The 27,867-nt window shown below is 39.9% G+C and overlaps 1 protein-coding gene across 4 annotated transcripts in view; it reads left to right on the forward strand.

Moving 5' to 3' along the window:
• Positions 1-441: 441 nt before the first annotated feature.
• The window catches only part of LOC122872899 (paralemmin-3-like), a 35,351-nt gene continuing 7,925 nt past the window's right edge, over positions 442-27,867 (forward strand). The window contains exons 1-5 of one of the 4 annotated variants that reach the window (XM_044188991.1): positions 442-805; positions 918-958; positions 21,848-21,899; positions 23,074-23,154; positions 27,623-27,750. In XM_044188991.1, coding sequence (XP_044044926.1) covers positions 21,855-21,899; positions 23,074-23,154; positions 27,623-27,750 — 254 coding nt within the window. In that variant the 5' untranslated portion in view covers positions 442-805; positions 918-958; positions 21,848-21,854. Of the gene's footprint in view, positions 959-21,847; positions 21,900-23,073; positions 23,155-26,730; positions 26,764-27,622; positions 27,751-27,867 lie in introns of those variants that run through there. The other 3 variants (XM_044188990.1, XR_006377328.1, XM_044188992.1) reach the window with 3 other exon arrangements.

Here is a 27,867-nt window from a genome sequence, read left to right on the forward strand (position 1 = left end):
TTTCACTCAGAGAAACGTTTTACATTACATGTAATAGTTTTACCCATATTCTAGTTTGCCTTTTATTCATTGGCTATATTGCAGTGGGTTCCATGCAAATATTAACCTTTTTGCACAGATCCCTCATTTCATCAAAATCACTTCTGATGACATGACATGGCCTAGAGCACCTGCAGGAAACAAACCACATGGCGAGACTGATGTTTGAGATTAATTTAAAGGTTGCACCCAGAAATGCACTGAATCTGATGTCTATCAGTACAAAATAATGATATAATAAATTATTTTTTTAAGTGCAAATACACTGAGTTTGATCTTCGTTTTACAAATATAAACTTAGAGAAGCCAAATAGAAAATTAAACATTACAGTGACTTTTAAGTTTCAACAACACTGTTTTCAATCACCAGATGGCATGTCATATTGGCGAGTAGAAAAGCATCTCAACCTGTTGCTTTTGCGGAAAGCTGTTTATCTGCTCTGCAGTCATTCCGGGCGACAACAGCAGGAAACATGAGGCTGCTGCTGGCCTCACGGTAATGACTGGAGTCAGGTAACCACCGGGCAGACCGACTCTATTCCTCCTCGCGGACGGGGTTAGACACGAGGGGAGCGGCTTTCCGGGACGATTTCACTTCGTTTTTATCAATGCCGCGACTTTCTCTCTGAAACAAACTTTACAGACTTTTTAAAAGTTCGATAAACGTAGCAAGGTGTCGTCCGGTGTTTCTGTGACGAGCGTCGCTTTTGGGAGCTAGCTCAGTGCAGAGGCTACTCAGGTGTTCGCGGGGAAGTTTGTGTCGTAGGTATTTTATTCTTTTTGCCACATAAGTTAGAAGGAGGCTTTGTCTCTCTTTTTTGTCGCGTGTACAGTAGCCTATCTCCACTCTTCTACTTTGTTTCGTTTTCCTTCTTCAGTTTTTGGGACTTAAAAATATCAAGTGGCAGAGTTTGAACAGGTAAGTGTATTTTGACTTATTTTCTGCATGAATTTTAACACAAGTTCAGTGTACGTGGTCGGTTGACACCTTTTGAAATTGGGCCAAGAGGTGGAAGTGAGCCCAACCAGAGTTGGACAGCCCCAGCAGCTGTTGACTGGTCTGACCACTGTTAAGGATTGCAAACCAAAGAGTCATTTGATTAAAAACTCTTTGAAATATAATTTGCCTGTTCAGTCGTCACTATGGATGTTTTCTGACACTCTATGGCTTCTTAAATCCTCACATAACCTATTTAAAAATAGATTTTGCACTTGGATACAGACACAGTGACTTTACAGCAACTACCTTATCATAGTTATTGTAGTTTTATCTTAAAAGATATGCCATGATGTGTGTACAGTAGCCTGTAGCCTACATCTTACATTTCTTCAACATTAAGTGACTAGCTGTAGATTTTTCCTGCTCAGGGTTTGTTGTCAGTACCAAGTTTTGAGTAATCAAGTCCAAAAGCCTCAAGTCTGCAGGGCATTTACAACAGTTTTATGATGCAGTGGTTAAGATGGGGCGCTATCTTTTGACACTTTCCTAGCTGCTGTTGCAGCTGCATCTCGCCACCAATGCACACACACCTACACATACAAAACACACAGTCAAGATCTCAAGTTCTGTAAGTCAGATTAACCACATATTTGTTGTCAAACCCTGATATGCATGACTCATCTACTTTTACGGCAAAACACACTGCTGTTTCATCACTTTTAACCACACCTCTGCTAGATCTGTGCTGTAGCTTCATATAAAAAAAGAGCCAAAAAAGAGCCAATTTCTGCCCTACAACCCATCAAACAAAAGCTGCTTAGCATGCAGCTGAGCATACTGATTTACAAGCAGAGATCCCAGCAGGAGCTCCTGACATGGCTCTTCTTCTGTCAGGTTGAGGAACTGAGGACCTTGAGGCCATATCCAGGGGGTATTACTCACCTCTGGCTTAATTTGAGTCTCAGGAAAGAGTTACTTCTTGAGGGTTTGTTAACAAGCATAGTTATGCCTGAGGTTTCAAAGATAAGTTGCACAAAAAGGATCACTGCACAGGATACATGGAAATATAAATGTCACAGCAGCCAAAGAAGCAAGCTGATTACAGATCAGCACTGCTGTTTTACAACACAATAAATAGGACAATCACTGTCCTGGGAAAATTCTGAAATAAACTTCAGCTGGTGTCACCCTCAGACAAGCCCTCCTGTTCTAAACCCTCAGTCTAAGGATGTGTATAGAACTTTTTAAAAACAGCCGTGTCTGAGATGCTGTAAATTATATTAGTGTTAACCATAAGTGATCTGGTCAGGTTTGCAGGAACTTTGCACAGGGTTGTGATACATCAGTCCATAATGTCACTGGTTTTGTCATTGTACTGTAGTGGAAGGATATTCAAGCCAGTACATGGAATAAGACCAAGTTTCATGCTGCTGTCACATTTTCAGCTTTCTGACTCCATTGAGCGTTTTGTTGACTGTTATTGTCTTGCATTCTTGTACACTGACAATTTTTGGCCTTAATTATGCTCATGAAACTCGCTGCTGTCTTCTGTGATTAGTCAGACAGCAGATCTGTCTACTCCAGCACTTTCATGTTTAAACTATTCAAGATAATTTGTAACATATATGTAATGTATTTTTAAATTCTGTCTTTGGCTGTGGCATTGAAGTATTGACATAGTGACAATTTTATTCCACGTGTGACTACCATGCTTTGTGCATGGAGAATAAGTCGTTTCTCTGTCTGATCTGCTGGCCTGTTTGTGGCTGTTCAGCTAAAAAGTTTTTTTTTTCTTTTGTGCAAAGTACAAAATATAGCATATAGCCCAGGTTGATGTGCTCGTCACTTACAAAGCAGTTTGGTTTTGATATGAATCGGCAAAAATCTACCCAAATGCACAAAATGGAAGAGAGAGGGGTAAAGTGGGTGAGATAGCTGTTAAAGACAGATAAAAGCGCAGGAGAAACTGTGTGGTCGTCAGCACCACCAATCAGCAAGAGTTTTATCTTTTCAAATCGTGTTGAAGTGAGCAGGCGAGAGTCAGACTCTTGACAACATGGAGGGAGATTAAAAAACAGAAAGATTAAGGGGAGGAGACAGAGGAGTAGCTGGGAGTGATGAAATCCACCACTTCTTTGCTTGGCATAGTGGGTGATGGATGAGTTTTCAGCAGGAGGGAAATTCCTCACTGCCACATTGTCCCCAGCATACAGTGGTGTGAAAAAGTGTTTGCCCCCTTCCTGATTTCTTTTTTTTTTTTGCATGTTTGTCACACTTAAGTCTTTCAGATCATCAAACAAATTTAAATATTAGTCAAAGATAACACAAATAAACACAAAATGCAGTTTTTAAATGAAGGTTGTTATTATTAAGGGAAAACAAAATCCAAACCTACATGACCCTGTGTGAAATAGTGATTGCCCCCTAAACCTAATAACTGGTTGGACCACCCTTAGCAGCAACAACTGCCATCAAGCGTTTGCGATAACTTGCAATGAGTCTTTTACAGCGCTGTGGAGGAATTTTGGCCCACTCGTCTTTGCAGAATTGTTGTAATTCAGCCACATTGGAGGGTTTTCGAGCATGAACTGCATCTCAATAGGATTCAGGTCAGGACTTTGACTAGGCCACTCCAAAGTCTTCATTTTGTTCTTCTTCAGCCATTCAGAGGTGGACTTGCTGGTGTGTTTTGGATCATTGTCCTGCTGCAGAACCCAAGTTTGCTTCAGCTTGAGGTCACGAACAGATGGCCGGACATTCTCCTTCAGGAGTTTTTGGTAGACAGCAGAATTCGTGGTTCCATTTATCACAGCAAGTCTTTCAGTTCCTGAAGCAGCAAAACAGCCCCAGACCATCACACTACCACCACCATATATTACTGTTGGTATGATGTTCTTTTTCTGAAATGCGGTGTTACTTTTATGCCAGATGTAATGAGACACACACCTTCCAAAAAGTCAACTTTTGTCTCGTCAGTCTACAGAGTATTAAAATACTCTGTGGACAAAAATTGAACTTTTTGGAAGGTGTGTGTCCCATTACAGCAGGACAATGATCCAAAACACACCAGCAAGTCAAAATGAAGGCTTTGGAGTGGCCTAGTCAAAGTCCTGGCATGAATCCTATTGAGATCCTGTGTCATGGCCATAAAAAGGCAGTTCATGCTTGAAAACCCTCCAATGTGGCTGAATTACAACAACTGCAAAGATGAGTGGGCCAAAATTCCTCCACAGCGCTGTAAAAGACTCATTGCAAGTTATCGCAAATGCTTGATGGCAGTTGTTGCTGCTAAGGGTGGCCCAGCCAGTTATTAGGTTTGGGGGGCAATCACAATTTCACACAGGGTCATGTAGGTTTGGATTTTGTTTTCCCTTAATAATAACAACCTTCATTTAAAAACTGCATTTTGTTTACTTGTGTTATCTTTGACTAATATTTTAATTAGTTTGGTGATCTGAAACATTTAAGTGTGACAAACATGCAAAAAAAAAAAGAAATCAGGAAGGGGGCAAACACTTTTTCACACCACTGTATCTCTGTCTGTCTGTCCATCCTCAGTTTAAGTGATACTAGATTTTTCACATCACTTCCCCTCTTACATGGTGTAGCTTTGTCATCAGAAGTGAACTCCACTGTGACTATTAGTACATTTCCATATTTCAACTAAGCTGCTTACATGAGTTTCACAGTTCTACCTTACGCTTTACCCTCTTTATGTCATGTTGCCAGTGCGCACTGGCTGTCTGTGTGCAGATTGCCCAAACATGCTTCAGGCTGTTATTATTATTATTATGGCAATACAGAAGATTAGACTCAGACAGCAGAGCATGCACAAAGATGGTTCACCTGGAAACAACAGATCACTGGCCACACAGAAAGGTTGTTTTTTTTTTTTTTTTTAGTGGTAGAGAGATCTCATCATTCAAATGAAGAAACAATGGAAGTGATAAAAACAGTTTGTTCTCAGGGGAGCAACTTTCTCACAAAATGCTAACAAAACTCCAATAGTCATGGTTTGATGTGTATACACACAGTATGTAGCATCCTACATACTTACAACTTTATTATGCTTATTCCAACTATCACTTTGTTCTTGTTATTGTTATTAGAAGTTCCTATTTATAGTGCAGTTTCTATCTTAAACCCTGATGACATCACTACCACCAGGGTTATTTTCCTCAGACTTTAGAAAGCTTCTCTCGAACCACAGAACTGTTGTGTCTGACTGTGTAGCACTCACAATAATGAGTGAACTGATATTCCTTTGTAAAATGGGTGCCCCTTTAAGCAGGTTAATCGCAGAGTATTGCAGTCTCTGTTAGCGTAATGTGCGATGGGTTAATTTTCAATATTGAGAAATATTGAAATGGAGACATATGCTAAATTGCTCCCCCAGTGAGCTCGTCTTACCTACAGCCTGTTTCTGCATTATGTCACCATGTCAGTCCTAACCTACCTGAGATACCAGCCACGCCCCAACATTCAAGTGTGAACAACAGTCTGAATTTCACAGACTCATCCTTTTTGTCTGTCCTCTTTTCCTTGTGTCTTTGTGTCTTGTTTGGCACAGAAGGCGGTTTTCAGAATACGCTCTTTTAAATCATACTGCTTGTGTGCCTGTGCGTGGTATTCCTTTCATTTGCAATAATCTGTTGACTTAAAGCCTCTCAGAGATTCCAGCTGACAGTGAGAGGAGGACAGAAAAACATTTACCATCTTCAGTTTACTTTGTCTGTTGTACACAGTACACATGCCCTTCTTTTGACACCAGCAACAATGTATTAATCAAGCAGACAAGGATTATACAGTTAAATAATGTGTTTATGGTTGTGAAGGTAATGGTCTGAGGAGATGACCTGAGCTGCCTCTGACAGGATAATATTTATGCTTCTTAGCTTCCCAGCATTTACCAACGTATTTTTCATGAAAGTCTAGTCTAAGATTGCAGTCTCCATTACGTTCCGTGCACTTCAGTGGTTTGTGAATGTGATTAAGTTTCAAAAGCTGTCAGAAACCTGACGAAAAGCCATGATATTGTGATTTGCTGTATATAAACTCGCCTAGCTAAAACTAATGCAGTCAACTACAAACAGTCCTGGAATAAAGCCTGCCTTTGTGAAGTTTATAATGTTCAGTTTTTGTTGAAACTGTAGTTTGTGGTGCTGCTGAACTGTACTGCATTGTACAACGAGGTGTTTCTGTTATTTACCCTAGCATGCTCATTGGTATAAATTGGGTGGACAAAAGGATAGAAACGCCGTCAGTACAATTCAAAAGCACCACAAACTGCAGCCTCCAAAATGATCATACAGTTGAATCATCATCTCTGAACTGAACATTATAACCTTCACGAATGTCAGATATATTGCAGGAAGGTTGTATTAGACTGCGTTTCTTTCTAGCTAGGTGTACCTAATAAATTGGCAACTTAGTGTACTTATAATGCACTATACAAAGCAAATGTTAGAAAACGAGCATGTAGTTTAGTCTGGCTTTTCTGATGGACATCCACATGATACGGTGATCCAGTGTTCTTATTTATGTGCAAATGAGACAACATAAATAATGCAACCTCAAGACGTCACACAAAAACAAATACACATGGCTGTGGTTACTAGGTTACGATGTCTGGTTAGCCATAGAGCACAGCACAGAAGAATCCCACTGTTGTACACTGTAGGAAACAACAATGAATGCATGATGTGTGGGTATGTATTTTTAAATGCTGGCAAAGCATCAGTGCGCATTAGAAATGGGATATGCTTTAGGTTACATGCACCAAATTTATTGAACTCAACAAACCAGTAATGAATGGCAGAACTAGGCCCACGTTTTTTGTTGTGTGTATCTGGTGGGAGCAGAGGAAGAGAAAGAGGGGTTGTCACAATTTAGAGATGCCAGCAAGCTGTTTAATGTTATACGTCCTCCCAAATTTGCAGCTAATGTGTGGTGTTGTCTAGTCAGTTAAATGGTAAAAAAAAAAAATGCCTCATCACTGCCAATTCACAACTAATTTGGAAGAAACTCACCTGTTGCTGAATTGCTCAAAATGCCAATGACAGATCTACATCCCACACTGAAATGAACTGATTTACCAAGCCTATTTTTTTAATGTGGTTTTGGTAGCTGTGGTTGTGGAGTCCTGTCAGAAATTCACGCCGCATGTACAGTATAAACAACCTTTTTCATCAACAGAGGAGGCTTGGAATTTCTTAACAATTTGTTTTGCTACTTACAGGCATGCTTTTTGTCTGGTGTTCAGTTCAACAAAATATTCCAACTATTGTTGCACTGCTTACCACTGCAGCTCTATCAGCAGTTGCCATTCTCTCAAGACTGACTGTCTAATTAATGAATTTGTCAATCACACAATTAAAGGTGATATCCAGGGAGGAGCAGTAGTTGGAAGCCTTGCTACTAGGGTTGGGCCGATGGAGCATGTCATCGACCACTTAGCCCTCTACCATCGTAACACCGTGATTTAAAAGCCCCCCGATCCCAAAGCATGTTTTAATTTAGGTGCAAATATAAAAATTATTATTAAATCTACCTGCAAATGGTTGTGAAGCTTTGTCGTCGGTCCATTTTTTACGCGGATTACATTAGCACAAATCTTGCACACCACTTCAGAAGTGTTTCTTGTTTCTCCTCTTTCGTTAGGCCAAAACCCAAAGTACTGCCAGATGGGCAAAGTGGTAACTTTTTTAAAAACTTTTTTGATTTGCCACCATCAATAATCAATATCCGTTGGGCTGACTGCCTTTTTTTTCACTGGTATATTCTGCAGTTACATCACTATGACTAGTATTTAAAATATTTTTTATAATCAGATGATCTGCTTAATGAGGTAGCTTAAGCATAGGCTATAAAGAGGAAAAGTAACTAAAGACTGGATGAGTAGGTGAGGATGGGCTGTGAATAGGCTCAAATGTGCAAAAAACAGAAATAGTTATTAATATCCAATATACATACATATAAAAAGTATAAAAAAGTATATAAAAAATGTTATAGTACCTTTTTATAGGAGTAGCCCCCTCACACACACACACGATATCAACGTCCATCGCAGTGTTTCACTGTGGACATCGTCATATGCTAATTTGGTAGACATCGCCCAACCCTACTTGCTACATTGTGGCCTTGTTTAGGATCACTCTTTTGTATTAGTTAAGAACCAGCATGGTGTTTTTAAGTTGCTATAAAACCCCCTTTTTCTATGTATAATAGTGTCTTTGACATTGATTTTTAAAAACAATAAATGAGCCTTTTCTTTGGGGTGCTTTAAGAAACTTGTCCGTCATCCCTATTGTTATCTTGAAGTGTGAATACTTTTAATACTGTTTGCAGTCCCACTCTCCACACAAGAGAGTGTATCCTGAGTTTCCTAGATGTGTTTATGACCTTGGTGTGTTGACTAAAACCTGAAGAACAAATTCTGTTGCCGTAGAGAGAGGAAGCATTCCTCATACCAGCCTGCTGACCCTGGTTCAGCCATGGTGGTGGTGTGAAGTGCTGTTGACCGAGTTATTGAAACCCCACAGTGTTGGGTCCTGGGAACCATCCAAGACCTTTAACCCTGGTACAAATGGCTTTGGAACCTTACATGGGTGAAAAATTCATATTAGTTAAATCATTTCAGATTTTTGAAACAGTTCATTTTAATATCCCAGACACCTCAACAACGTTTAAGACTTACATTGAAGATCAGATATTAAGTTGTCCATTTGACAAAGTTACTAGTTACTGTCCCCACTGTTCTTTTTACATATTACAAGAGGGGAATGTATTATGAACACATTTTACTGTGTACTTTGTACATACTTTGTGAAAGGCTGGCTTTACTGTCAGACATTATTTTAACAAGGTTTTTAAGAACCTTTCTCGATAATGTAGCTGTGGAATTGAAGAACTCTCTAGTACGCAAACGTTTGGCTACTAGAAATGAGTTAGAATAATTTTGTTTGTAAAGAATAGTTTGTTCCATTAAGATTTTAAATCAATAGAAAATCAGAAAGTTACAGACAGGGCTGTTACAAAATAACAAAGGCACAACCTTTTTTTAAAAGTTTTATTAAAGAGACAATTCGAGGCAGAAGTGGATGAGAGCAGATGTAATTGAGAGAGAAATGAAAGACAGCCAAGAGCAGAAGAGGCCAAACCTGAGAATGGTGAGGTTAATCTAATTGCATACCATCTAAGTATTTTAATAAAAACTCTGTGAATATAAAGAGATCATCAGGTCTGTTGAAATGGAAAATAACTCCATTGGAAATTGCCGTAGAGATACCAATTAACTGAGTACTTTTGTAAGATATTAATCAGAGCGGGCAGCAGTCGTGATTTCTTTCCACAGCTTTGAGCTTGGTAGGCAAGATACTTTATTTAAATAAAATATAAAACAGGCATTCTCATTTATATGGTAACAAAAGCCTGAGTTTGCTGCCTAAGAAAGAGATACCTCTGCCCCACTCAATGTTACTGAGCTAATTGCAGAGGTAAAGTAAAAAGCATTGCACTGATACAGTTTACATTATGCTGCTATAATTGGGATTTTGATAATGTCTCTTAAAGCAATACTCCTCAGTGCTGGACTGAACATTTCCCTATATTTATGTTTCACAAGACATTTTGATGTGAATTCATCCTTCACAACTATAATCTCAGAGATCGTGAACAGCTACAGGTTGAAAGTTGAGTGTATTGTCTCTAATTTCTTTAATGATGGGCTGGAATTCAGTTTGTTTGTCAACCGTGATAATGAGGAAGGAGTAGAAGTTAAACATTATGTTGCCTGACTAGACATTTAAAAGCTGACTGGACACCCTTGCAGCATAGAAACACAAACTCTATGGCTCGACATTGCAAGGTCTTATGAGCTGGTAGTGAATGAGTTGTTGTATCTCAAAGTAAGACATTTTAGGGTACATCATATCTGTTGAGAGTTCATTTGAATGTACCTACAGATATATTTGTAATATTGTACTGTGTTGTCCTGATGTGGTTTAATTCTGATTTAGGCTGCAGTGTGTTATGTGAGATGATGTGTGTAATCGTGACTGAGCTATGAGGCCCCAAGGCACACAGGCCTGCAGGCTTTTGACTCCATGACAATAGCGAAAATGAACCGAGACTGGATTACGCCAGTCCTGCATTCCTCTCCAAACCTGTTTCTCTCTCTCTCAAACACACACACACACACACACACACACTAATCCTGCACACACAGACAGACAAATCACTGAAGCAAGCCAATACATGTCTTACACACTCTTGCTCAAAGTGCAAAGAGAACACTTACCAGCAACAAGTGTCTGCATGTGTGTACATGGGGAATCTGAAAACTCATTAGCAGAAAATGCTAAAATAGTTCTATCAAAAAGAGGTCAAATCATTGAAAAGTATCACAATGAGTGAGTTTCCCTGTAGTTTTTCTGTGCTGCTCATGTGCTATTGTGGGCTAACTTGTGACTAGAAAAGCCAATCTGCATTAATAGTATCAGCAAACAAGGCATTTTTTAATTGATTAGTCTTTTAAGCCAGATCAACCTCACACCCTTTGTTTATTGTAATCCTTTGTGCTGTGGGAACCCCACCTGTCAAAACCTGCTTTCCATTAACACAGCTGAACCTCTTCATAATGCACAGCGTGGTGAGTGATTAAACCACAGAGCAGCACGAACGAATAACCTGCAGCCAGTGGTTTCAATGAAGATCCACACTGACAGCGTGCGTCAGTGAGCAGAGCCACTTTGGGTTTAAAAAAAGGTCGCTTTGCCTTTATTTCAGTGCCATTTTGCAGGTGCACTTTGCCTCTAAATTGCCACTGTTGGATGAAAACCGCACTTGAAGTTTCTGTCATGAAAGGGACGAGCTGCATTTCTCCAAATCTCGTCGAAGCATCCGGTCACAACAGCTCCACAGTGACTATCTCCATTGAACCTATACAAAAACTAACAATTATTTTCATTCTCCATTTATATGTCAGTTATTTTTATGCTTAATCGATGAATTGTGTAGCATATAAAATGTCAGACGATAGTGAAAAATCCAGATCACATTTTCCCAGCGCCCATGGTTGACATCTTCAAATTACTTGTTTTATTCAAATCCCAAAGATATCCAATTGCCTTTATTCAATTTACCGTTTAAAAACAGAGAAAAGCAGCATATGTGGAGAAGCTGGGACAGAAAATTTGGCATTTTGCTTGATAAATGACTGATTGAATTAATTGATTATCAAAATTGTGACAATTGTCTGTTTGAATAATTAACACCATAGTACAATAAAGCCAAGTGGTTATGCAGGTTTAAGTCTCTTAATGCAGAGCTATGAAGTATAATATAAAGTTGACTGATTTTACTAATTTCTTAAGGTAGACTTATTTAAAGCTAAGGGTGTGCTGTGCATCTCAATTATGTTGAACAATATTCACTAGATTGGATAGAGACAGTTATCAGCAGATAATCAAAAATGAATGACTTGATTGCAAAATCATTTTTTTTTTCTTTTTGGAGAAACTGGCACTGACAAGGTTGTAACTGTAGGTACACCATTGCGGTTAAAGTTACTGTCACACCACGAGTCTTGTGAAACCTCTGCATGTGTCAGCATGTGAGACAAAATGGAGAGTGGCACATATTGTAAGGTGTCTCTGTGAACTTGATGTGTGTCTTTGAGCTGGGTTTTGGTGGAGATCCAGGCAGAATGTTTATGTTGTGTCACAGCCTCAAGTGTCTTGTCAGGACTTGTCAGAACAGGTGTCAAACTCTGATCCCCCCCTTCACATCACTTCCTCTAGTACATGCTCTCTCATTCGTTTTACCCTCTGGTTCCTTGCAGTATTTTCCATTTATATTATGTTTCTGTGTCTTATCAGTCTTCATTTCTTTTACTCTCTCCTTACATTTTCTCATTTCTGAATCTTTCTCTCTGCTCTTCATGATTTGTCAGCTGTGAGGCATGTCACGAGGACTCGATATTGTCAGTCCAGGTTCTTGCACTGGGTTTTGTTTGAACAGAGACTATGAAAAAGTCCACAGTGTGTGTTGACCTTTTACTTTTTTTCTCTCTCCAATGTCATCGTCATTTGATACCATCACGCAGAGACTTATTTCAAACTTTCTCAAATTTCCGAAAATTACAGGTACATGTTCACTGCATGATACTTTATTTATTTATTTATTTATTTATATATACAGCATACTTATGCATGACACTGGGTTTACCAAACTCAAATACATTGTAAAAAGGCTATATGACATTCAGTTAGTGGCTCAGGGCAACTTTGCCCGCAGTCACACTGTTTCTGTTTCCCATGAAGCCTCAACTAGCCTGTAATCTTCACTCCTCTCCAAAGCGTAATACACACACACACACACACACACACACACACTGCATTCCACCTCAGGGTTAAAGAACCGGTGTTTCCCATCTTATCGTGAATGCTAATTCGTGCCTCAACTGTCTGTGCACAATATTTGAGGAGATAAAGCTGTAGATTGAAGAGTTCAAGAATGCCAAAGCATTGAAACGACAGTGATTAAGTCAGTCTGTCTTACAGCATAAGGGCGACAGTTGATAACCCACTGTCTCCGGATTTGAAGTCACGCAGAGGTCATGACTGTGCAATACATGTACATGTGGAGCTGGGCAGTAAATCAACAATTTACTAATACTGTCATGTTGGTATGTTCAGTACAAACCTTTCCAGGTGCTTTTAAGGGCTTTCCCCCTAGGTCTGGCTCATGTGATTGAAATCCTTGTCATGATATTAGTAACGGTATTTTACGATATTTTACCAACTCCAAGCAACGTGTGTGTGTGTGTGTGAGAGAGAGAGTGTGTGTCTGAAGGCAATTTGAATCCATGTATGAATGGCAGACTCCGCCAGTAACGATGTTAACTGCTACATAGAGAGGTAATTACAGAATGTAAATACATTCAGTGGCTACTGTTGGGGGAAAAAAAATGCCCACCGTAAATAGTATCAAAAAAGTAGTTTGATGTAATGACAATCTTATTTATTATAACATTAATATATACAAGACAAATTTGTTGAATAATAAAATGTCATATCATCTCAATTTCTCCTAGGCCTTACTTTTCCCTTTTTAAAATGTAAAGTAAAATCCAAACCTCAAACGGATCATATTTAAGATTTAATATGTAAGATTATATAAGATTATAATGGTATTAATTTCTCATAATATATCCCAGGCATTGTTTTTTTTTTTTTTTAATTGAAATAGCCCAAAATCGCAAATTTGCCTTACAGGTCTTTACAATCTCTACAACATACGATACCCTCTATCCTTAGGCCCTCAATTTGGATAATATGTACACACTGGATGTAAATGTACTGCAAAGGGACATATAGACGGTAAAGTCAAACCCAAATGCATTTTAAAGAAAATTTGTACTCACATATTTCCCTTTCAAAGGGGAAGTCGACACAAAGTTTTTTTGTTTTTTTGTTTTTTAGCTCTACACATAATCACATAGATTCTTGTTGGCATATGATGTTAATACATTTTTACAACAAAACACATATTGTGGGGGGACGGCTTTTCAGCTCAAAATTATCTTGCATGCTTCTGCTTGGGTTTGAAAGCTCAGTTCAGCAAAATTCTCTCGCCCCTCCGTAACCGTGACATAATAGGCTAAGACTAACTAAGACTAATTTAACTGATTGACACTTCCAAAACTGAGCCATTCTAGGAAATGCATACAGTTAGACCCATGCAACAATGTGACTTCTTTACAGCGGGATTAAATAGATAATCCTGCATGTTAATCATACTCAGTGAGCCAAGATGACTCATCCGAGCTGCATAGTACGTTATTCTTTAGCTTCACCATGCATATGTATGTTCCGGATGACCGTGTTAATCTCTGTAGCCCCTCTGCTGATTTGATGAGTGGATGGCAACGTTTTACAAAGGCTTCACCATGCTGTCACTTTTGATCTGCTGCTGTGTAACTGATTTTCTCACCCCAAATCCTTCCAGACTTAATATTTTAAATGTGTGCGGCAGATGGTGATTTTGTCATGGCTAGTGATCAGAAGCTTGCCCATATTGGGAACCACTCAGAGGGCAATATCAAGCAGTATGCAGCCATATATAATATTTAGCTTTATGTCAACCAACTGTGTGTTTGGCTGATGAGATAATGGCTGCACAAACTGTGTTCTGAGAGGCAGAGAATATGTCACTAGGCACAGTAAGACAAACCTGGTGGATAAAGGGAATCATACTAAGTCTTTGTCTTGGGGTACTTTCGCATCTAACCTGTTCAGTTCAAACAAACTCTGGTGCATTTGCCCGTTTGATTTTGTGATAGAAGACGTGATTTTTAGCATGAATTCAAAAGCCAAACTATCAAATGAATCTGCTGATCATGGAAACTTTAAAGGAAGCAATCTGAATAAGCAACATATTTATGCAAACTGTTTGGTAGCCATGGAAACATATGCTCGTGAGTGCAGGGTGCAGGGATCTATATGAGGTCCGTTAGTCTCGATTAATAATACTCAAAATTAATTACTACTTTGTATACCAGAGAAGATAATTAAACATATAATGCGAACTGTAGTAAGGCCAGTGTTTTGCCATCTGATATGCCTTTAAACTCAGTGATCTGTTACTCAAACTGGACTTCCTGGATCATATTTCATGTCTCATTGGTACCTGAAACAAACATGCAGGGCTGTTTTCAGTCTGAACGACCTCTAAAGTGCAGCATGACTTGCTGTCCATCACTGATTTCCACATGTGCAGCCATGTAGCGCTAATGATTGCCAAAACTGCCAAATGAATGAGTTACCTGTCAGTCCATATAACATAATTTTGTACACCTCTTGGTTTGTTTGTCAGTCAGTCAGAACAGACAACGGACCGGCAAACATGGACCAAACTGCAGGTCTGAAATGAACCTAGGAGCCCCTGCAACCATGACAGTTAATCTTACAAACATCCATGTCACATTACTTTCTGGATAAGCCCAAATAGAGATCAGATGGAGTGCTGTGGGTGTGTGTGTTGGGTATATGTGTTCCCTTACCACACTAGGATACTGTGGGCTGAGCCAGGCGAAGGCTAAGACCAGCCTACCTCCTGCTGAACAGAGACTCTATTGTGTGTGTGTGTGTGTGTGTGTGTGTGTGTGTGTGTGTGTGTGGTACCTGACAGAACACCATTGATCCCCCTCAATCCTTTTTTATGCCTGTATAACGTAGAGACAAAATGAGAAACGAGTTTGCTCGTTTGAGGTGCTATTGTTTCATCATAGTCTCCTCTCTCAACATGATTTAGTCAAATTGTCAGTGGATTAAACTTGCTTTAGTCTAACCACTGAACACCGGGACCTGTTGGAAGATTTCTTTTGATATTCCCTCACAGTGATGCCTTTGATGCTCTCAAGCGCATGTGTTCCGTTGTGATCATTTGTGCAGGCTAACTGTACGTATCTGCAAAGTTAATGCCCTGATAAATATGGGCTTGGTAGGTTGTTGACATCTTTGATTCTTTGAAGTGCACACCTTATTTGAGCCTGTTACTTCAGAGGTTAGGTTGAAATAGGACTGTCGTGCCTGTGAAGTGCAGCAGTAATAAATTACTTGGAGTAAATCTGTGATGTATGTTGTTGACTTTGATAATCCCCAACATGCTCCAAAGTCTACTACACTGTTAGCTCTGTGACGTTGGAGGTACACACATATCACACATTAACCTTACATCCTTTACTGATGCACACACACAGTAGTGGAATGCAGTGTTTTCATTCCCCCTCGGCCTGGACTGTCAATCAGAGGAACTTGGCTGTGTGCTATTGCAGCAGCACCATCCAAGCTACACAAATTCCACACATACCACTCACCCACACACACAAACACACACACGCACACACATGCACATAAACACGCAAACCCACAACCTCCCACTGTATGTCAGATTTATTTCTATGTAGATAAGCAGGATATCCATCTCCAATAATGTAATTTCTGCTGCTGCAGCGTCTGTAAAGCAACTGAAAATCAATAGCTGATGAAAAAGCACTTTACAACATTTCGCTCTGTCCATCCCTCGAGCTAGAGAGCGATTGCCTCTTTGATTGCCCCGTCTCCGTTTGAAGTTCTATCTAGGAATTTGTTTTAAAGTTAGTTGGCTGTTTTAAATCAGGCTCTTCCTGAGCAATGGCCAGTGACGACAGCAGAGGATGCGTAAGTTCAGAGATCAGGGTCATTGCGATTGCATGTTCTGTCTCTAATCATCTGTAGAACAGTGATGTTTGTACTTTTCCTGTTCCCAAACACATGGGTGGAAGGATATTCCCAACTTACAGTGGCCTTGGAATACTCCTCTCTCTTTCTGTCTCACAGGCCTGAAAATGTGAAACTGTCGGAATCGAAACTTAAAAAACATCTAAGGAAAAGTAAAACCTTGTTCTTCTCTGCTCTTATGTCGTCTAGTTCCGCTCTTTTTCAGTTCTGCAGTTTACATGCTACACGCTAGTGCTGTACTATATTCCAAAAGAGTAAGAAGAGTTGAAAATCCAGCAATGTTGAATAGAAGCAGGATAATGGGACATGTAGAAGCAGCACTGTAAATGAGCCTCTAGCAGATGAACTGAACTTCAAAGCAAAGATGACTCCAGCGTAGTGTCACTAATACAGGTATTAGAAATTAATAAAACTATTAATGGTAGTACTCAAATGTGCTTATAGTAGTGTATGTACAATGTATGTCCAGCCCTACCTCTGCTTCCCACTCTCTCTCTCCCCTCTGTCTTTAACCCCCCCCCCACAATCTCTCCAAGAAATGGAGCAGAAACTTCAAAGTGCAGAGAAACAGGCTGTCTAACAGCAGTGTAACTGCTTCATCACACAATAACTAAATGTCACTGGGTGGCCTTTTAATGACTCCCTCCCCCACCCCCTATGGACCTGAAGCTATTTTAGCAACTCTGTGTACGTTCTGTGTTCAGTGGCCAGTATTTACACAATCAGCCAATTCAGAGGACGGTTGCTCTTTGATAATTCTACATGCCTTCCTGACGTTAAGTGCATCTTAATTTGAGCTGCAGCGATTGGCCGATTAATAGATTAGTCTATTGGCAGGAAATTAATCTGCAAATATTTTGATAATTGATTATGATAATTGATTAATCATTTTAGTTATTTTTCAAGTAAAACATTGACTTGTTCCAGCTTCTCAAATGTGAGGCTTTTATGGGTTTTTTGCCTTTTTTTTTTTTTTGGTCACACATATGACTGAAACTGTATACTGAATATCTTGTGGTTTTGGACTGTTGGTTGAATAAAACAAGCAATTTGAATACATCTCCATGGGCTGGCGGAAATTATAACAAGCACTTTCACTATTTTCATGGACATTTTATGGACAAAACAATTAATCAAGGAAGTGGACTGAAAGGTGCCCTGTGTCACAGACTTAGTCTCATGACAAACATTTCGCAACTGTCATGCTCCACTGCAGTCTACAGTCTACTGTGTCCATCCCTGTAAACAACCCTGTACTCTTACCTATGTACTAACATGTGCATCCATATCCATGTTGGAGTGGAATATTGTATTTGAATAAGCTAGTTCCTGAAACATGTGCTTTGCATAGACAACTTATCTACATTTGATCTGGTGTAGCTACTATATGCCACCACTGACATTATACTCTACATGCCAGTTAATACAGAGCAACAGGAGGCTTTGGTGGTACCCATCAGATCACACTGATTATACCGATTGCCTCTCCGACAGTCTTTTCAGGGACGTTCTTTTAAAGCCCTCAGAAAATGAAATGCTAATGCTTTGGCTTTTGTGACATTTTGCTTAGTTAGGAAAAAAATGAAGACTTTTCTTTACACACACTCACATTTGGATTTAGCTGAACTCCAAAATAGTTTGTGGAGAAGGTCTGTTGGTCTGTTGATTTAAAAAACACTACAGCCTCTTACCTTGTAGTAGTGCTTAAGATTCCCATTTTAATTCTTACATACAGTCAGTTGTGCACTGTCTATAAGTGTGTCAGACAAATCCACCAGCAGTGCGCTGTGATACTAAATGATTCTTATAGTATGTCATTCCAGACACCCTACTGTTCTTCCATCTGTTTCCACAGAATTAATGTCACTACACCAGCACTCGGGATATAGACTTTGTGGCGCCCCACTAGGCAAATATACATTGTTATATAAACATGCACACATACACTGAAGGCAAATATACATTCTTTTGCACCATGGCAGGAGGAATGTTTGAACCATGCTGACAGTCTACAGTAAGACTGAATGACTGAGAGGTAGCTGGACTTAGTAAAAAGCTCCTGGACCCTCCTATCCGATTAATTGGCAGATTAGTTGATGATAAAAGATAATAAAATAATCATTAGTTGCAGCTCTAAATCAATTAACTGTATAGTCTATAACATGTCTGAAAATACTGAAAAACACAATTTCCCAGAGGCATAAAAAACAGAATAAAGCTGCAAATTGTTACATGTAGAAGCTGAAACAGGCGTTTTTGCTTGAAAGTTTCCTGTTTTTCATGCAAGACATTTTGATTTGTCACAGTAGGAAAAGTACAGGTGTAAATAATAAAATGAATGATGACTGCATTCCATTTAGCTGCTTCAGTTTCAGGGTCCTGTTATTGTGCATGGCTCACTGTTACACTGTCATGGCTTACTGGGACACTTGAATAGAACGGAGCCATCATTAACGTTATTAGTAAACCTGTGCTTTTCCTATTATGACCAGCTCTTTTGTCTTTGGCCATAGCACCTTTAGTCCAATGTGTGACTAAGTGTGAGTTGGATATGGCGAGGGAGACACAGAGACTGGGAGATGTAAACTGGAGAGAGACTCTGTGTGTGTGTGTGTGTGTGTGTGTGTGTGTGTGTGTGTGTGTGTGTGTGTGTGAGTTCGTACCACTGAGGTCAGACAGCCTACAACTTGCTCCACTGGCAAGCGTTTGTGTAGAACACAAATGATTGCGTTGAAAACCAAGAACCTGTCAGTTTTAATGGAACTGAGGCTTATTTCATTTCAGCCATCTGGGTTGGCATGTAACAGTTGTTACAGGTGAACCAGTGTCTATAATTAAATACTGTAGCAGCCGAGCTGTGTTCATGGCCACGTGCCAAATTGGTGTTTTACTACTGCTGTTTGGTTCTGAGATTATTGGATATAATGTGCATTAACAGGGACAAGGGTGCAGTGAACAAGAGCAGTTTTTGTTGGGTCCATGATGGGACATTTGTGGGTTGCTGTGCTTTCTGAGTACCACAAGAGGATTGTGGGAGTTGTGTGAAAATTCACAGTTAAGGTGCAAAGATTCGTGGTTAAAGTAAAGATTTCGCATTAATTACACTTCTAATTGGTTTTATAATGTGGACAATAAATGGACCAATAAAGAACAAACATCATTTATAGCAAATCCTGAATGATTTTAAGTATTTAGCCTGAATAATTTTTACTATCCTCTGTTTCTTCCTTCCAAGGGGTCCCAAGATAAGTCTAAGGGGGTCACAAGATGATTCAAGGAATAAGAAATTAAAAAAAATATTTCCGTTACAAAACATTACATTTATTTAGTAATCTACAGTTTCTCTGTTCTTACGATTCTTGAACAATCTCTTGTTTTCTGTCTGTCCTGTACAAGATTTGTTCTTAACGTCTGTGTCACAGGTTGTCCCATTTTTGTGGACATTAGGGGATCTGAATCCCAAACATATTGCTACATTTCCTGTCACCTCATTCCCCTCTCGTCTTCTTTCACTGCCGCTCTTCTCTCCAAACATCTTGACTTTCTCTGTCTCTTAACTTTTTGACTTTGTCAGCCTTCCCTTCTCTACCCTCCTGTATCATGTCTAATTATCGAAGTCAGTGTGTGTCTACGGGGAGCTCCTCAATACCTCCTCATCAAAGCCTCTGTTTGTGTTTGCTTGTTTATCTCTGGCTGCTATTCTAGGCGCTCTCCTGGAGCCCTGATGAGACACAAGCCTCCACTCCCTATGGAGGCTTATACTGTAAGCTGTCACTGCACCTCAAGTCATTCAAAACACTGCCAAAATGAGATTTTGTCTCTTTCCACCTCTGTTGCTCTTCAAGGGTCTCTCTTGTCTCTCAATCTCTCCATATATATTCTGTGTATATATATTCTCATGTGTCTTTCTGCTGATCCTTCCTCTCTGTCTCACCACGTCAGTTCTTGAGAGAACTCAAGAACAGTGTAATGAAAGGCATGCTAGAGGTTGTTTCCCCATCAAAATTTTTCCCATTCCCTCTTCTTCTTTCATCCTTCTGTTTTCCCCTCCATACACAGTACACCTACATTTTTATATTGTTTTTATGTGGTCCCTTTTCCCCTGTGACCCCGCCACCCACCCTTCACCTTGAGGCCGCCGAAGGGATGCTTTCGGTGTTGGTAAGGAGAAGTTTCTCACAATGTTAACTAATACCCCTTAAGGCCCTGAAAGATCTACCATATTGGAGGAGCAACAATAGCATCCGCTCTACTGAGTTGCCTTCTGGGCAGAAATGAGAAACCTCCATTTGTATGTGAGTGTTGGATGGGGAGGGGGTTTTGGGGAGAAATGAGTAATGTGGCTGAGGGTTGATGTGTCGAAGCTCATTTTGGCACTTTGCACAGGATGTTTTTTCTCTAACAAGTGTCAATGTACAGTTGGATTTCGATGTGAAAGGTGAAGTCACCAGTTAATTGAACTTCCTCTCGGTGTTCACTTCACCTTGTTTATGAGCTTTTGCAGGTTATGCATCCGGAAAGTGTTTTGTGTGCACGTGCATTGGTAAAGACACGTTTTGCGCTTCAAAGCTCTGTGATGTCAATTAGTAACAACAGCTGTGACAGTGTGGCGTTTGTTACAGAAATAGGGCATTGTATTCAGATCTGCCCCAACGTGAGATATCCGTTACTGTGATGGTTAAATGTGTTTTTTGGTGTTGGACAGAACTCTTTATACACCACGTGGGATTGTCAGTGACTGGAAGATTATTGCTGTCATTGCGTAAAAACCTACAATTTCCTATAACAGTGTTTTCACTAAATTATTCTTTTTTTTTTATGGAACCCACCCAGTGCAGAAATACATGTGGGACAAAAATAAGTGTTATTTCTCTCCTGAGAAGTTTTTAGAAGGAAGGTTTTCCTGTAAAAGCAGAGTTATGGCTTGTGATGGCAGGAACTCACTAATGACTGAGTTGCAGTGAGCTGGTTGCTATGACTCGAGTCTATGCTCTCTCATGTACTTCTGAGTTTTGGGGAGCTCAAATATTGTCCCATTTAGTGTCAGCTGCAGGGGAAAACAAATGCTTATGCTCATTTTCTTGGAGATGCCTGAGGCTGTGTCAAGATAGACACAGAAGGCTTAATGGGGGTGTGGAGGAGGCGTTTTTAGTGAGGGTGGGAATGGTGTTTAGGATTTCTGGTCATGGTGGCTCTGCAGACATAGGAATGTACTACCAAGATACTTGTCCAATTACATGCTTCACAAATAGCAGAGGCTGAAGTCCGGTCTCTGATCTTGTGTTGCCACTTAACAGCTGCCTCTATATTCTCTGATGTAGCTGGGGTGGGACTCCAGGAGTTCAGGGACTAATGCAGAAATGCTGTTTGATTCTTTTCTTCCCACACTCTTTAGACCTCAGACACCTTTTTACATTTGTAAAGACCAAAAGGGTTTTATGTGTAGAATTGCAGAGGATACACCTGAAATGATGGCCTGGGTTCATTCTCTCAAACCAGTGAACACCATATTTTCGGGGAATAAATGGATCCAGTATTTGTTTAACCTCTGATCCCTAACCTTCAGCCCTGTCTTGTTGTGTCACAGGTGCAGGATGGATGACGTGGACAAGTACAAACAGCGAATGGAGGCCATTGCTGTGAGTCCACGTGGATGCACGCGCACACACACATGCATTATCTGTATATAGACGAATCCAGCAGCTGATGTGTATGTTGCGCTCTGAAGCAGAGAGGAACTGTACACATTTACACTGACTGTGGAAAAAGAAATGTTTGGGTTAATCACTGTCAGCAGTTGCCCCCTCACACAGATGAAGGTAGCCTACGTGAACATGGAAGTCTCAAAGTACTAGTCTGAAGTTATGACACAGGGTTGTGGAAAAATAACATTAATGTAACGTTGCTGTCCAACCTCCACAGTCAGATTTAAATCAACCTAAAGAAATGCATCATTTAATAAAAATCGGAAACACGTGATACTGTAAAACCTGAATTTGAGCCAGGAATCGTAGTACCAGACTAGCTGATTGACATTTCACCATTGGTTTAGCGGTTCAGCAAGCCACTCAGAATGCGATCAAAACTTGTGGCTTTCATATTCCCTTTTTTCCTATTGAAGCAGCTGATAATACAGTACAGAAAAGGCATCTAGCTGTCTGTTAAAACTGGACTAAGTTTTGTAGATTATAAACTTTTATTTTAATGCCATTTGATGACTATATTTTCAACATATAACCAGTTCTACAGGATCTCCTGGACAGTTTCTTGGCAAAATTGCATGAAAAAATAAACAACGTAACACACATTACAGTGGTATATGCAGGTTTACAAGTGTAGTAGTTGTGACTTGTCTACTTACGCCTTTATTTCAGATTTGTCAGTACAGAGAAAGAGAGGGTAAAGACACTAAGCTCTCTGAGCTGTCTGTAAATCCTAAATAATTTATTGAATGTGCAGTGTGGTGAACCAAGGTGTCCCTGGTCCCACGAAAACAACACCAGGTTGCCATGGGTACAGCTGCTCTAAGCATTATGGGATATAGAGTATACCTGATGTCTATGGTGACAGTGTCCTTGTGACAGATGGTTGACCAGGTGTCCCCGTTTTACTCTTTCCCAGTGATGTTTTATTCACTGCCATCAGCTTGTTTATATGTCTGGCTGCTGACCTGAATTTTTCAGTCCATCCTTGTCTTCATTTGAATAAAATTGCACTCCTCTTGTTTTCACCCCAGTCCACCAAACCATCAATATTTCTACATTCACTCTCTTTCTTTGCAATTTCTCTCCTTCCCTCCTTTTCCCCTGTCAGGAGAAGCGCCGGCTGCAGGAGGAGCAGGACAGAGCCAGGAGAGAGATGGAGGATGAGAAGCTCAGACTACAGCAGCTCAAGGTCTGACACACAAACACAGGATGATCTAATGTGTCTCATTCATTCACACATATATTCACACAAACATAAAGCCTTAATTTCACTCAGCTAAAATCCTCTGCAGACCCTTTCCAGCTTGTTAGCAAGCAGATAGACACATTTATTTCCTTTTCTCAGCCACATTTATTTCCTTTTCTCACACACATATACACACACAGATGAACTGTACAACCTTTCACACTTCCTGTTTCTGCCAGTTTCTCACAAGGTTAGAGGCAAGCCTTCCTTTGCTGAAATCAGTTTTTATGTGCGTGTTTACACACTTTGCAAGTCACAGAGCTGCTCTATTGTTTTCACATAATTTCCAGATTGGCGTTCCCACTTCCTACTCCATGCTGCCTGGGGGCACATTCCTCAAATTGTGTGAAATTTGTGCAGCATGTGTATGTGTGCACGCAGGTATGCATGTGTGTGCTGGTGTGGTCATACAAGAGACTATTTTGCATATGGTCATCATATTTGTGTGTGCATGTGAGTTTGTGTACAATGCACCAAACATGAATTGCATCTATGAGATTGAAAAAAGTTGCAAGAGACTTTTAGATTAATTTAAGATTAATTTTAAATGATTATTTCGATAGTTGCTCTTTCACAGGAGGCGATATCATCATAGCTTTTGGTACATTCATTAGCTTTGACATTGACTCTAACCCCAGGGTAGATGTAAGGATGTGATAGGAGGGAGCAGCAGCTTATACACAGCTCCTGACTTGCAGGAAAGTTTAGAGAGGGTGTGCCCAGCCAGCCAAAGGCACGGGGGGGGACAGAGAAGGGCTTGTTCTGCGCTGCAGGAGAAAACACAGAGATGGTTTTGTGACGCTTATAGTTAAGTAGGTAGCTACTGGCTAACAGTTGCCAGATTTAGAAAACATGGGGCCATAGGCTGGAGGGGAGTATGGGTTTTCAGATGCTTTCACCTCAGTAGTAAGTGAGAAGCATGCATACATCACCTGGCTTTACATAGTAAGAGAAAGTATAGCTGCTGTGAGTGCTTTGTACTGGATTTTAGTGCATATAGCCACATAATTATGATTAAAAAAATGATAATCCTGGCTATTTTGCTACATAAGATTTACTAAAAGTTCCCTGCAGACAGACTCTGTTTATTTCTGCTCGTCAGGGTCAGCTACAGACCAGCATTCCTAGAGCTGGCAAGAGTTTAATTTCTGGCTCAAGGGCACTTTTTGCGGAGCAGACGCTTGCTGAAACAAGCACTTGAACCAAGGTCAACCAGTTGCAACACGGCTGTCGTACTGACTAAGTCACCCTGCAGCCACTTTTGTTAGTCCTGACGTACAAGGAACACAACTGGTTTATTATATATTTGAGTGAAAAATGTTTCTCCTTCAGTTTCCTGCCTACATTTATCTCAATGAAGTGTTTAATATGTACATTGCACAACCATTTGAAGAGTTTCACATGGTTCAAATAGTTTCCATTCATTTTTAGCAGATAATTTTTTTAAGTGGAATTTATTTGTATGTGAAGACGTTCTGCAAATATCAATGGAAATACATTTGTGGAGTAAATAATGGCAGGCTTGGTTTGATAAGCCTGACAAATGGCACTGTAACCACCATCATCATAACATTATTTTCGTGTCACTTTCATTATCAGGGTTCTCTTTCTTGTTGTGCAGTGGTATATCACCACTTTGTATTTGTTTTGATTTCTGGATGTAGCATAAAAATTTGTCCAACTTTTGTTGACAATGAAGGACAGTAATAACTAAAAGGAGCTGTGAATGCTTTGAGGTGAAGGTGAAGATTTCATGTCATTATACTGTACATACTATACTTGTTTGTGCAGCTCAGAACTCATCAAAGTAAAAGCAAATAACACACAACTTACATTTTTGAAAAGGTAATTGTTCAACCTTTTGTCAGTTAAAAAGTTACATCTATACAGCTAGCACTAATTATTTTAGATGAAATTAAATCATATTTTAAAACAATACGAAATCAGTAGTAGCTTGTGTATTTTGAGATGTCAGGTTTGCAGTGGAAACTCACACAAACCTGTGTGGGATGTGTCACTCATATTCACATATACAAACAAACAAAAAGAGCTTTTAAAGACGTTGTGCTAAATGTCCAGTGGGGGTTTGAAACGAAAGGTAAAGAACAGCAAAGCAGTGGAAATGGAGTATTAGACTTAAAGGAATGTTGTGTTTTTGTGTGTCTGTTAGACACTTGTAACGGTCTGTTTATAAGATGATGTTCAAAGAGTAGTCAGCTTTACAAACTACTGAGAATTGTGCTCTTGTTTGTGTAAAACTTGAAAGTACTTGGTCTGGTATTGTGCTAGGAGGGTATGGCAAGTAGCCACAGGCAGCTTTCGTTCACTGGGTCATGTCTCTTTACTGGAGTGGTGTAGGAATAAGATGAGAATAAAAAAGTGCTCACACAATATAAATTCATGCTACCATTCTCTCTGTCGGATAGTTGAGATGAAAACTGGTGACATGGACTCACAGGTGTTTCTTGCTTTCTGTCTCTCACCTTTTTTTCTCACCTTCGCCACCCTGAAACAACCACATTTGGCTTTACCTTCCCCATCTCAAGTTTTCACTCTGGCCATGTCACTGCTCCAAAAATCTTACCTCCCCCGTCTCTCCACTTCTCACTCTTTCTCTTAGGCTGTGTCTGAAATCACTACCTCATTAACTATACCCCACATAATAAACAATCTGTACTGGTCTACTCTATAATGAGTAGACCATTGTTATTTCTGACATTTTTGAATCATTATGCACTGTAACTGATAAGTGTAGTGTCACATGACTAAACTTTTTGCATCTATGAAACACATTGCATTTCAAGATTGTTTGTAAAAGCTGTGTCCCACTACTAATTCTAAGCAGGTTTTGAGTATGTAGTGAGTTCACACTGGAAAAGTGACAAAATCAAGTAAACAGTCAGTATATATACGAAAAAAATCTTGATTTTTGAGTGTGCTGTTGATGTCCACAATTTTCCCACAATGCAATGTACAAAGGAAATGAAGGACCTGCACAAAGCTGGTAAAAATTAAAACTAAGTGTGGATGTTGGTGAAACAGCTCCAGGAATGTCTCAGAAAAACACCTTTAGTTTAATGGGCAGTCGCATTTTGGAGTCGCAGTTTGATTGATGTGTGCATTTTTGAGGACACTATATAGTGCATATATTTTACACTTTGGACACTCAAGTCACTCCACACTAAAATGGTGGAGGGTAAATATAGTGCACAAGGTAGCAAATCAGGAGTGACGTCTTTCTCTTTTTCTCAGCAGTTGGTTTCAGTAGAACATTCTGTTGCTAATAGCAACCACTACTGGCACAGTTCTATAGCTTAGACAGTATATAAAGATGGACGACATGACAGCTCCCCAAAAGTGAAGTAAACTGATAAGTTTGGTTTCAATTAGTTATTTGATGCTATAAAAAGGGGGTTTCACATCATGATTGACAGCTGAGACCAGCTCACGATTGAGTCAGCCGGGTGTACGGGCGGGACCTCGATACCGCGGCTCCAACCCCGATCACTGCTGGGCAGATGCTCGCTTCAACTGATGCCACCAGCGCAAGATGTCAGCTCCCCTATCCGGGATATTTTGGCTTAATTTTTGTACAGTGGGAGGAAGTGGAGACGTGTCGTCCATCTATATATTCAGTCTATGTTCTATAGCAGTTGGAGTTAAACTGAGATTATCTTCAGCTACCATTCTGTGAAAAAGCAAATAATGACAAGCATCTTTTATCTACTCTCAAAATACCTTTGTTGGAGCATTATCTGTATTTTGTGACAGCTGGTTTCAAGTGTATTTAGTTTCAGCTGTTAAGTGAGATTTTCTGATCCGCTAACGCTAAGTGCTAACCAGGCTAGCCATACCATATGTACTAGCTAGCTGTCCGTTGCTAATTCAACATCCTAGTTAGGTTACTGTTAATTTACTGTTGGGCTATTTATTGTTGATGGTTTGTATTTTATTTCTCTTGTGGACGTTGACTAGATTAATAGGTAATACTTTGTTTTTCTAGAGGTATGTAACTAATTTGAAAGTTAATTAGCTTATACTTTTATGATTCCAGGTAGCGTTATGTAGCTAGTAATCTAGTTAAGTCAGTGCAACAATTGTTTATTGTAAAGTGCTGTTTGTTGTATTGCTAAAAAATATTTATTTGCAAGTCGGCAGGCTGATATTATCAGCCGATATTAGCTTATCACAGATATATCTCTATGTCATGATGGCCTCATGGTGGTATGAACGGTACTGTATAGCAAAATCTGTGATGGTTGACAAATTTATTGCATCTCACAGTATACTCTATGCCATGTTTTAATTACAATTATCTTGGATAATGCAACATAATCATATCACCACACAACAATAATACTGAAAGTTGACTCACTATCCTCTCTCTTCTCCTTCCTCTTTCTCCCTCCAGAGGAAGTCTCTGAGGGACCAGTGGTTGATGGAGGGAGCTCCCTTGTCTGCAACCTCCCTGGACGCCCAGAGCCCTCGTTCCCCTCTGTGGGGCTCCCACGCCCAGGAGATTGAAAAGCGCATTGACAAGTATAGCCACAGTGTGTGAGGTTGTGTGTGTGTGTGTGTGTGTGTGTGTGTGTGTGTGTGTGTGTGTGTGTGTGCAAGTTAGAGCTAGGAGACAAGGAGACAGTTTGACTGCATGAA

This window comes from Siniperca chuatsi, linkage group LG3, assembly GCF_020085105.1.
Source record: "Siniperca chuatsi isolate FFG_IHB_CAS linkage group LG3, ASM2008510v1, whole genome shotgun sequence".
NCBI lineage: Eukaryota > Metazoa > Chordata > Actinopteri > Centrarchiformes > Sinipercidae > Siniperca > Siniperca chuatsi.